Source organism: Equus caballus, chromosome 2 (assembly GCF_041296265.1).
Source record: "Equus caballus isolate H_3958 breed thoroughbred chromosome 2, TB-T2T, whole genome shotgun sequence".
Taxonomy (NCBI): domain Eukaryota; kingdom Metazoa; phylum Chordata; class Mammalia; order Perissodactyla; family Equidae; genus Equus; species Equus caballus.
The window spans coordinates 33,361,349-33,373,766 of NC_091685.1; the positions used below are offsets into that span (position 1 = coordinate 33,361,349).

The 12,418-nt window shown below is 36.0% G+C and overlaps 1 protein-coding gene across 50 annotated transcripts in view; it reads left to right on the forward strand.

Annotated features, from left to right (window-relative positions):
* Positions 1-12,418, forward strand: part of EIF4G3 (eukaryotic translation initiation factor 4 gamma 3) — a 318,192-nt gene that overhangs the window by 178,381 nt on the left and 127,393 nt on the right. For 26 of the 50 annotated variants that reach the window (XM_070246689.1, XM_070246732.1, XM_070246742.1 and 23 more), the window contains 2 exons: positions 1,283-1,405; positions 11,696-11,801. In XM_070246689.1, the coding sequence (XP_070102790.1) occupies positions 1,283-1,405; positions 11,696-11,801 (229 nt within the window). Of the gene's footprint in view, positions 1-1,282; positions 1,406-11,692; positions 11,802-12,418 lie in introns of all 50 variants that reach the window. The other 24 variants (XR_011430530.1, XM_070246686.1, XM_070246729.1 and 21 more) reach the window with 1 other exon arrangement.

Sequence of the window (12,418 nt, forward strand, 5' to 3'; positions counted from 1 at the left end):
GGGCTACCTCGATTAAGCTCTGGAGGTAATGAGAAGCAGAGGGCCCTTTATGTCTCAGCACTGTCCCAGGATGGAAGACCTAGAGTCAGGTACTTCATCTCCATTATAGCACCATCTCCACTGACATCTATGAGCATAGGTAACTTTTAAAAAAATTAAAAGAAGAAAACCATACACGTTCTGCATCTTGCATCCTTTCACTTACAAATACGTGTTTTTTTTTTTCTTTTAAGCTTCAGTGCGTAGTTGTGCATCCTAGTTGTTAGTTGAGTTCTTTGTGTGAGCCACTGCCACAGTATGGTAACTGACAGATGGGTGGTCTGGTTCCATGACCGGGAAATGAATCTGAGCTGCAGCAGTGAGACTGCCGAAACCTTAACCACTAGACTACCAGGGCTGGTTCTTACCAGTGCATCTTGATGATCATTCCATATCAGTAAATGTAGATCTTATTCTTTCTACTGGCTGTTTGGTATTTAATTGTAAGGATCTCACTTTTTGGTTGGTTGCTTGGTTTGTTTGTTTTGAGGAACACTAACCCTCCTCTTTTTGCTGAGGAAGACTGACCCTGAGCTAACATCCATGCCCATCTTCCTCCACTTTATACGTGGGACGCCTTCCACAGCATTTCTTTTGCCAAGCGGTGCCATGTCCGCACCCGGGATCCGAACTGGCAAACCACGGGCTGCCAAGAAGCGGAACCTGTGAACTTAACCACTGTGCCACCGGGCCGGCCCTATTTTAAATTATTATGTTCTTGATTGGCCTTTGGTATGTTTCTGTGTCTTTGCTGGAACAAACAATATTGCAATGAGCATTCTTATGTACATATATAAAGTTGTCTGCAACATAAATTACTAAGTCCTAGGATATGTCTTTCATTTTGTTAGAGAATCATGTAAGACCTTTAAAACTTTATAGAGTAACTTCCATATTTTAAAACTGTTTTATAAATCTTGTCTTATATTAGGCATTGTAAATAAAATCAGTCAGTTTGGCAGTGCTTACAAGACAAGTGTTAATACTTTACCTTTCTGACCTAGAAATTTAGCCAACTAGGTCTTGTTTTAGCTTGTTATTCTAATTAGTTCATGTCAGAGCTAATGGCCTAAATTTCTTTGAATGACCCCACGTGTTTCTGTGATTGAAATAAAGTCTGATGTGGTACTCAACTTTGATATTTGACAGGTTTCCTAGTTTGCAACTTTAATATGTCGTATGCCTGTAACTCTACTACATAGACACCCATCTGTGAATATGCCATCTTATTGTAACTTTATAGATAAGAATTCGGGATCCAAACCAGGGAGGTAAAGACATAACAGAGGAGATTATGTCTGGAGGTGGCAGCAGAAATCCTACTCCACCCATAGGGAGACCCACATCCACACCTACTCCTCCTCAGGTAAGACAGTGAGCCATGGTGGATGGTGGTGTGTATTTGTTCACTAACCTCTACTGAACTCTTCTTTTTTCTATAGCCACTTTCTGTGCTTTCCATTTCCATCAGTTGTCTCATAGCTTCAAATATCTAAATGATATTTAAACAGACATGTTTCTCTTTACAAGTTATTATAACTTTCAAATTTTTATTGGTGGTATTTTTGTGTATTGTCTTTACCTTCAGAGTATAGCTGCTGCCACTCTTCCTAGTGACCTACTACATGATACCAAAAGGAGCTGCAATCCTGCAGAAACCTATCATTAAATGAGTATCTTATGTTTTCAGTACAGAGCCTTAGGAATTAAGTGCTGCACTATGTGTTAATGCAAACAGTAAGGTTAAGAAGTTGAACATTTTACTGAACAATGTTGTTTGAGATAATTGCCTGTGTTAGTCAAAGCATACCTAGCTGTATTTAAGATATACCCATTACCTTTTAGGACTACATTAATGAGCTTCTTGAGTGAAAGGGGTGTCGTCTTTAATTATTTACAAGGATTATTAGTAAATTCTGTCAGTTAAGCACCTTTTTGTTCTTGTTGCAGAATGTGGTTATCATGGTCTTGTTAGAGTTTACATTCTTGCTTTTAGAAATCGAGACATTTCAGGAGGAGCTGGAGTTTAGTAAATTACAGTAGAGAATGGAATCCCCCAACTTGGACCAGATTTTGATTTCATCACTGGGTCACTGTAAATTTTGGTAAACCTTTCAGAGGAGAAGAGTGATTTTTCAAATCTTCAAAATATCTAAAGCGAGAGCCCAGCATATAAAACAGATAAACCCAAATTTATTAAGGAATAGGGGGCTGCTTCCTTTCCCCTCTTGTGGCTGGATGGTGAGATATTCCTCAGAGACTCATTTTTACAGACGAGTGATATGGATGATCAAATATAAGGCATTTCAGAATGATAGATGATTGACTGGATTTTAGTAGTATAGTTTAAAAAAAGTTCTTGAAAATTGAGATCACAATAGATGGCTGAGTTTAGAACCCCTTGAAAATCTGTAAGTTTTGAGTAAGCCTAAAACTTGGGCCTTTGTGTAATGATGTTGATGATAGTTTCTTCCATCATCTAGACAGGTATAATATGTGATCATCTAGATAATGTGAATTGTAGTGTCAGATTAGTGATCCTTAATAGAACTTTTCACCATTCCCACTATTGCCCCAGGAATATTCCGAGTCTGGAATGTTGAAGAAGATTTTATATTTAAGCTCATCCCTGGAAGTGAACATGGGTCAAGCATCACTTACACATTTAAATTATCTACTTATGTGCTGTGTTAGGGAGGGGTGTACTAGAGCCCCAAATTTGGGATTGGTTGATCAGTGCAGTTAAATTTTGGTCTTTATTTTCCCACTTTAATTAAGATACTGTTACTGTCAAGCCATATAATTGACAATCTTCTGTTGATTTGTGTTTAAATTCTCAGTTTGAATACGCGTTAGTTTATCTTTTTGCCTTTTAATTCCCTGTGGAGTTGGTTTGTTTTTCTTTAATCTTACCAAGCTTCATCCTACCCTCTTCTGGTTATCCCTCTGTCCTTCACCACAGAAATCCTATTGCTCTTTATCTTTCCCCAGGGATCACAGGACTAAATACAAGTATATATGTTTGAGTGGTCATAAAGCACGTTAAATGTACATTTTAGTTGATAAAGACCATCAGTCATTAATTATAATGTTGATAGTTCTTTTTGAGGTGTAATATCGTCATGAAGCATTAGTTTGTTTTATTAGGTGGTTTGCATTTAAATCCACACTTACCAATCTGTTGTTTTTCCGAATGCGTGAAATTCATAGAATGAACAAATAGCTTTTTAACAGAGACATACATACTAGAAATACTTCATTTTTCTCTTAAGAAAAGCAACAGCACAAGCATCATGATGGCAATTGAACTTGGCTTCATTGTCCCGAAATTTATACAGTATTGCACGTAGAATAGGAGAGGACATCCCTGATGAAGGGAGGCAGTCATTACTGCCAGATTGTCATATCACGTAAGAATATTGACCCAGTGTTTCAAAAGAAGCTAGAAATCTCTATTTATATAAAAAAGCTGCCAGTTTTAAATGTTGGCAACTAATTCAAGTAACAAATAGCACTATACCAGCCAAAGAAAACTCATTAGGTTTAGCCTAAAGGCTGCTAGCTTGCAACTTGAGCCTGATTCTAGATAGATCCTGAACCACATCCTAGTTAGTAAGACTACAGAGGAGACAACCGTCTGCATCAGAATTGATGACTGAATAAACACTGTATTGCTTTTGGCCTTGTGGAATACCTGCTTTCAGCCACAATTGCGTATGCTGTGAACAGCAAAACATTTGCCTATCATTGAGCTTGTCCCAGTTTCTTTAAGGGAGACAGAGGACACTTACTCCTTTATAATTGGTACTCCTGTGAGGTGTATGCAGAGAATTATGAAGATGCAGAGGTGACCAAGTGACAGAGTTGCAGCACAGACTCAGATGAGTTGGATCACAGAAACCTATTAGTGGTGGTACAGGTGAGATAGTATAGGAGAGAGGTGTAAAGCTTTGGCTTAAAATCAGACATACTAGGTTTCAAGTCCCCAGTTCCACTACTTAATTTTGTAACTTTAGCCAAATTACTTAATCTTCTAGAGACTTAGCTTCCACATTTAAAAAAAAGTGAGGAAAATAAAACCTGTCATATAGTTATAAGGATTAAATGAGAAAAATACTTAAATTGCTTAAGCTCAGGGCATAATGATCATTCAATAAATGTTATCTGTTGTTAGTGTTACAATTACTTTTATTTCAGGAGGCACAGAGAATGACTAGAAGAGTCTGGGAAGGCTTCACAGCAGAGTTGCCATTTGATCTGAGTTCCCAGACTGGTATTCACAAAATCGAAAGAGAGAGAAAGGTAATTCAGGCAGAAGGGCAGCATGTGCAAAATGGCATATGGAGATGGGAAATTGGATGAAGGGAGACTATTGTCATTTCAGGTGATAAATTAGGAAGTCAGTTGAAGGAGAGGAAGCCAGTTAGAGAAATATTCAGCAATTGGTTACTAAGTAAGTAGGGATTAGAGTGACCGTTTAATCTATCATCTAAATTGGGGCAGTTTTAGAAATGAATAGGAGTGCTGTTAATACTTTTGCTGGGACAAAAGGCATGAACCAGTACTGTCCATGTAAACAGGGATGCATGGTTCTAGATGTAAGAGAGAGGGAAGAGTCAGCTTCAAGCTTAGATACCTGGATTTATAGTAAAACATAACGTGGGGATGTTTGAAAAGAGAGATAATGAGTTTGATTTTGGCAAGCAATCAAGCTAAGAAGAGTTGAGAGACTGCCTTGGGTGAGGAGAGTGTGAGGAGGATGGAGAGGAGAAATAGGTTTTCGCTACTGCTGTTTTTACCCTAAAGAGAAGATTGAATTTGAAATTCTTACTGCCTAAATTTTAAAATTATCTATGAATAACTCCTGGAGATTTTATATTTCAAATGTAAAGAAAATATATCTATGTGTATATGTGTGCCCATTCAGATAATCACAGTATGCATATAGAGGTGCTTGGATGGACATCACAGAGTACCAGAACACTTGCGTTGGTCTTCACTCTATCACTTAGAATTATACTGTTAGGTCAGAATGTTAAGCCCTTAAACCCCTCTTTTTTCATCTGTAGATTGTACGAAGTAATCTCAGAGTTCCCTTTTAGTTCTTAAATTTTATTTAAGTGGGAAAGAAAGGGAAATTTTTGTTACTTTCCCTCAGCATCAAAATCTGTCAGCTATATCTCTGTTGTTGATCGAAATAAAGCACAGGAACATTTACATGTTAAGAAATGTGCTAGCTGCCTGAAGTCATTATGGGACCCTGTAGGGTAAAAATAAATACATGCTGTTGTATACGCAAAGCTTCCAAAGTTCTCTACTTCCAAACTGATAGGGTGGTGTATCACTTAATTTTTTAAATATATGCCTTTCTTCCTCTCCCTACTCCCTTTTGTTCTTTTCTGTGTTTTAAGAATTACTCATATAGTGAAGCCCAGTTTTAATGGGAGACAGTGCTGTGCCACAGGGTGTAGGGGCAGAGAGAAAGTTGGAAATTATTGATTCCTGGCACATCTTAGGAAAGATATAGCCTCTCTTGTCATTTGGGAAAATTGTCAAAGTCAGCAGGTTCTTCAATCTTTTGAAGAGCTTCTTATAAACTTGATACTTGGAAACCTTAAATTCAGACTATTTGTTAATTGGTTCATTTTATAGTTTTAGCAATAATAGTTAACTAACATTAGGTTCTGAAGCTTAGATAATAATATTCATATTAAAAGTATTATGTACATGAAGTAGCTAAGTTCCTGTGTAATGTTTGAAAGGGATACCTATATCATGTAAACAAATCTTAACTTTTACAATATCATTTTGTCATCTCAAAGGCACTGATGAATTAATACCATTGTCTACCTTGAAGCGTATAGGCATGTAGGTTTTGTTTTAGTGATGTCTGTAATAAAGATAATGGTTGTTGAGTTAAGTCACATTGTTCTTCATCTTTAATAAAATAATTTCTCATTAGTAATGTCCTTTGACTTAAAAATGGTTCTTTTCAATAATGTAGAAAGCCTTGTAGACTTTTAACAGTTATCTAAGGTGGAGTGGATTCTCTCAGAGGTTTTAAGTGAGATGTCATGGTGAACAGAGACCCTTGCTGGCAAGGGTTAAGCTGTTCCATTGTTTAAAATGAATTTGGGGGCCGGCCTGGTGGCGCAGCAGTTAAGTGCGCACGTTCCACTTCTTGGTGGCCCGGGATTCGCTGGTTCAGACCCCGGGTGCGGACATGGCACCGCTCAGCAAGCCATGCTGTGGTAGGACTCCCACATATAAAATAGAGGAAGATGAGCACGGATGTTAGCTCAGAGCCAGGCTTCCTCAGCAAAAAGAGGAGGACTGGCAGTAGTTAGCTCAGGGCTAATCTTCCTCAAAAAAAAAAAAAAAAAAGAATTTGTACACAGACAGCCAGAGGGTCCTTCTTAGAGCTGTAGAGTGGGATTTTTTATTTCATTAGGTCTGTCTCCAACAGTGTTTTGTAAAAATGTCCTGAATTTGTAATAAAACCTAGATTCTTCAGGTTCGGTGCCTGTAGGAATTTCCTAAAGCAAGAGAACAGAATTTGACTTCAGGCCACTTTTGAGATGCCATATCTTCTTTTGGAAGCCAGTAGAACAAGTATGTTTTAAGTTGTTTTGGCATCCCAGTAAAGATCCACTTAGAAGATATTAATAACATTAAATTTTATTTTATTTTAAATGATTCTTCATTTTTACTTGAACTATGTGTTTTCGTAATTCTTCACCAAATTTTCTGAAAGCCTTTGCTGTCATAGGGGTATGATTTTACCCTAGATACTCTCAGTTTGAATCCTAATTATAAGGAAAGTGTCACTTGAGCTTTTTGCACGTGTAGCAAAATTCGTATCCCTTACCATCTCCTCCAGTCAGACACAAGAACAGTGATAGTGCAATTTGTAATCAGCTAGCAACGACGATGTTTACAGTTGCAGGGATCACAAGAAGTGTTGTCAGAGATCACAAGAAACTGTCAGGTTCAGTCATTTATCTCTTAGTGAAAATGTATTTTCAAAATTAAAATGACTTTAATTTTGTGTGTGAAAATTATAAATTTCATTGGAAAAGAGTAGTAAGGGAAAAAATTGTAAGCCTGAATTTTACTGCTGAGAATTAACTGTTAACTTCTTCGTGAATATCCTTCTAGACATTGTTTAGTGCATATATACATATGTATATCCACACATATAATTTAATATATTTGAGTTTATTCGTGCCATTTTATAACTACTATTTTTTTGGTGATCATGCAGAAATGTTCATTTTTGACTATAGGTATTATTGTAGTATTTAATGGCTACCTGGTGTTTCTTTGTTTGTATGTACCTCAGTTTCTTTAAATTCACAGGTTTTCCTATTCTTTCTTGTTTGTCACTAATATTAACAATGTTATGATGAACAGCTTTGTGTCCTTATTTTTGTATTATGGTGGTGTTACCTATCCTCCAGAAATGTACCAGTTAATCTCTCACCAGCAGTATAAGAGAGTCCCCCTTTCCTTATATTACTGCTTATTTGATAGATTAAAAAATCGTCTCGTTTAATTTTTATTTATTGATTTGTAGAGTTAAGAATTTTGATGTTCACTGGTTATTTCTTTGTGTCTGAATTACCTATTCCTGTCTTTTGTATACATTTCTCTTGGGGCGATGATTTTTTCTGATTTATAAGCACTCTTCACATGTTAAAGAAAATTTCCTTTGACATATGTAAGATTTCTTTCTAGTTTTCTATCATATACAAGTTTTAAAATTCTTACATTCACAGGTTACTGTATTTTCCTAAATAATTTATGATGTAGGGCTTGTACTTTGAAAGATTTTTACCACCTAAGATAATAAAACTATTCATATATTTTCTTCTAGTTTGATTATTTTACCTTTATTTTCAATTGATATGGAACTTATTTTGATGTATATAATAAGATTTGCATCCAGCTTCTTTTTTTTTTAACCAAATGACTTGTCTCTTGTTTCAGTATTATTTATTGAATAGTTCATCATTGCCTCCTTGTTTTGAGATATTGTTTTAATTATTTACTGAATTATCGTATATACCTGGGTCTGTTTCTGGATTTTTATATTCCATTGATCTGTTTCAATGCCATTTCTGTTCTGTCTTAAATACTGTAGAGAGAATTCCATTCATATTATTACTGGTTTTTGGAGTTTTTCTTGTTGTTTCATTTCCCCCCTCTCTCCCCCCATTGCAACCTTCAAATCATTTTAAGGCCTATCCAGTTCAGCCTGGCAGCTTTTATCTTGAGTGTCTGGGTTTACCTCATTATTCCTGACACCTTGGCAACCTTTCCTTGCCTTCAAAAAAGAGGTTCTCTCTTTTTCAGATGTTTGTTTTATAAGGTTGGTGTTTAAAAAAAAGTTTTCATCAATCTGATTTCCTTTAGCCTGGGCATACCTTCTCTAGTTTGTTACATTGTTCGTTTTTATTATTTTACACTCTTTGGCGTCACACATTTAGGTCACCTTTTGGTTTATATAAAGGCATTTGAGTTTGTGAACCCCCTGTTACTGTGTCTTCAGGTGTTTGATGTACTCCCTCCCTTGTCTTCTTTTTTCCAGCGACTTATACCACAGTCTACCCTAGTTGCTCACATGATACTTAAGCATCCTGTCATATACAAGATTAAAAAAGAAGTCAAGGAAGGTGGCCCCTTTCTGGATAGAAACAACGTGGGCTTTGTAAAGAGAAATATATTTTAAATTGTACAGAGGAGTATTTAGGGACGATTCCAGATTTGTTGCCTTTTTTACCTATTGGTAAACATTCTGTTTAAAAAAATGAATTCCTCTGATATTTAGGCCCAAACCTACTATTGTTCCTTGAGGTCAGTACTTCAAATTTAATATATAAATCTTGAACAGAGGAGATTCTCAGGTAGAATGTATAAAGGAAATTCGTTTCTTAGATACTGTCAGGTATCCAATATCCTGTCATACTTTAAACTCCCTTATCACTGTAGTTGAAAAGTGAGAAAGCTTTTGTTTTCTACTGCCAATCAAAGCATTGATTTTGAAAAATTTGGGGGGGAGGCAATTTAGCATTGACATAAACTATGAACTGCTGCAACAATGTGAAGTTGCCAGATCAACCCTAAGCTTTTAACTCTGACTTCCTGAGCATCTTTATTGAACTGTTTTATATTTTGATACTAATTGCCCTTCCAGAATGATTTTTATAAATTTTCATTCCCACCCATAGTGAAAGTAACTGAAGCACCATGATTTTGAAATCCCTTAAATATACTCTCAGCAGTGGAGATCATGTACCTATGTTCTCCAGCTCCCCAAAGGCTTCATTTCCTTATAGGGATCAGAATGCATACAGCATTGGAGGTAATGTTTTGAGTCACAATATTCAGTATGTTTCCTGATTTTTCTCACTTACCAATTAGATAAAATAAGCTATAATTATTTGTGCTTTGGAAAGATAAGGAACTCCTTTGTAACAGGCTATTTATAGTTATTTCATTGGGAGAAAAGAGATTAGAGGTTAAACTAAAATTAGAGATTATCCTAAATGAAAATTAATCAAACAAGATCAAAGTATTAAATTATATTGTATTTTAATATATTATCATTTTCTTGGTAGCATCAGAAGGTTAGAGAATGTTAAAGCTGAAAGGGACTGTAGGATCTTTAGTTTCTTTTCGTTTTACAGCTGAGGAAACAGTACTTTCTTAGCATTTTGTGGCTGTTTAACTATGTACTAGATATTTGGAACTATGATTTAACCGACATGTTATCTCACTCCTTTCTTATAAATGTTTGTACGTAAAATCTTTCTAGGTTTTTGTTGCTTTGAAATTGTCTGTGAGTTGTGTCTTTAATGTGATTGAACGTATTTTTAGATTGAAAAAACTCTCTGATCTATACAGATTTATAGGTATCAATAGCCTTTTACTGTCTTAAACATCTCACCTTATCTCTGGATGTCATTTTGGTGACCTACTTCTAGCAATCACCCATTTCCATTGTTAGTAATTTCCCAGGGAGTTGGAATAGTTAATATTTTCTTCCTTTCAGGTAAATGACACAATTTATAGATCTTTCTTTCCTGGGATATGCAGATGACTGTTGAATAAATGCTAAGTGGCATAGAATCTTTCCTTTGTTCTAGAGCGGTTTTCAACTGTAAAATTGAACTGAGTCCATATTTTCATTTATAGCTATGGAGCCTTCCTAATTTTTAAATTTCAATAATATAATTCTTTTCTAATGTAACTAAAGATTCAGAGTAGAGTAATGATGGCAGTACTATTCATTTATTTGGCCATGAATCAAAGTGAAAACAGTAACTCTTCATTTTTTATATATGACAATATAATTTTAGTAGTCTTCGTTTAGAAGTAATTGTGGAATATGAGCACTTTGATGGTGTAATAAATAGGTTAAATAATAGTATTTCTCCCATTCCTGTTATTCTGTACAATCCATATATAGTCAACTGTAAATTGCATGTTGTACATTCTGAAGAGAATCATTAGTTAAATGACATAAGATAAGTGATATGTCTCTAAACTGATATATTTCATTTTATATTCCCATTTTATGGGGGACTTATTGACTTAAAAATATCTTTTATTAACTCTCACTTTTAGGTGGCCCTACCCACCCAAAATTGTACATACCTAATTTCCCCCTCCCCTCCAAAAGTAAAGAAAAGAAAATCAGAATTGTGCGGGGAGCTCTGCTGTGATGGGGCTGATAGAATTCAGAATAGAAGATTATAGCTATCAAAAAATTGACCTTACATCTCCGAGGAGAGACACTGCTTTGTTTTGTGTAGCCCTCAAATCCAGAACAATTACCTGGGTGGACTTTGATCTAGAATGAGTATTCTTGTCCTTTTTTGTGTAATTTTTGTTCCCTTTACATTAAACAGTTGCTGAAATCGCTTCAACCTACTCTGCTGAGTTTTGATGGACATTGGTGATTCCAAAATTCTGGCTAAGTGAAAATGAGTTTCCTCTTAGCTCTGAAAGGCCAGATATTTTACTTAGATTTCTGACTCTGAAAAGATGCCATCCTTGACTCAGAACCTAAAGACATTTTAAGGTGAAAGTGCCTTTAGAGACTTTCCAAGTTGCATTTCACCTATGTGATTATGTGTACAAATTCTAGAATCACCCTTCAGTATTGTTTTCTTGAATCAGTAACTGGTTTTAAAACCCATCGTGTTTTGTTTGTCCTGCTTTTGGCAGATGAACTACTTTGCTAGGTAGTTTATAAGTGAAGTTGACCAAATCCTTTTGGTCTTTGGGAGAATGTTAAATTCCCTCTCAGGTATGACATCTATTGTTAGGTGGGAAGTCTGTTTGTCCTTGGAAAGAACATAGAGAATGTTTTGTGCTAATGATTGTTGTGCTGTTGTCTCTTGCTGTGGTTAATAGTAATCATCTCTTTTCCTTCCCTTTCCCTGCTGCCTCTTTCCTTTCCTTTCCTGTCTTCTTGTGTACTTTTTGGATTTATTAAACTGGCCTATATATTTTTTCCTTGCTTTCCCTTTTTTTTAATTTTGTGATCTCCTGCCCCACTCTGTCTTCCCCACTTGCTTGGGTTCCATGTTGCTAGTTTTTATGTTCGCACGCTCATTATCACCCTTTTTTGTACTTCAAATCCCAGCAGCTGCCCAGCCAGGTCCCCGAGCACAGCCCTGTCGTTTATGGGACTGTGGAGAGCGCTCATCTTGCTGCCAGCACCCCTGTCACTGCAGCTAGCGACCAGAAGCAAGGTTTGTGTATGACTGTTTTCCTCCCTCTTTAGTGTCTTTTTAAATTAATTACCTTGTCCTTAGTGTTTAAGAGTAAAATATCTGAGGATTCTTTAGATACCCACTTTTAAACAAAGGTTTGAGATGGGAAATCGGTGTTCTGCCTCTAGGAAAATAAAAAAGGGTGATTAGTAAAAGGTTTTTGTACATTTTATTAGTGTCTCATTGTCAACATATATTTATAGGTAAAAACTTAGCTTCCTTAAACAGTTTTTGCAACAAGGTTGGGTGAATAAATCAAAGTATATATTGTTTTGCAAGAGCACCACAGTTTTATTTATATATTCAACATGCTCCTGTGTACCTTGCTATTTTTAAAAACAAAAAATGTTTCTTCTTACAAGTTTGGCTTCTGTTGCCTCAGGTGGAGAGAGTACTGAGTTCTTGGTAAGTCAGTATGCTGTGTATCTTTGATTTCTTCGCTTACAGAACGGAATAAAGAAGACCTGCGCCACAGGGTTGTTGTGGGGACATGCCTAGCCTATAAAAAGGGCTTAGTAAATTATAGCCATTATTATTGATGCAGGAATCTTACTAAGGTCTCTACTCCTATTGACCGTGAACATAAAGTGCCAAAT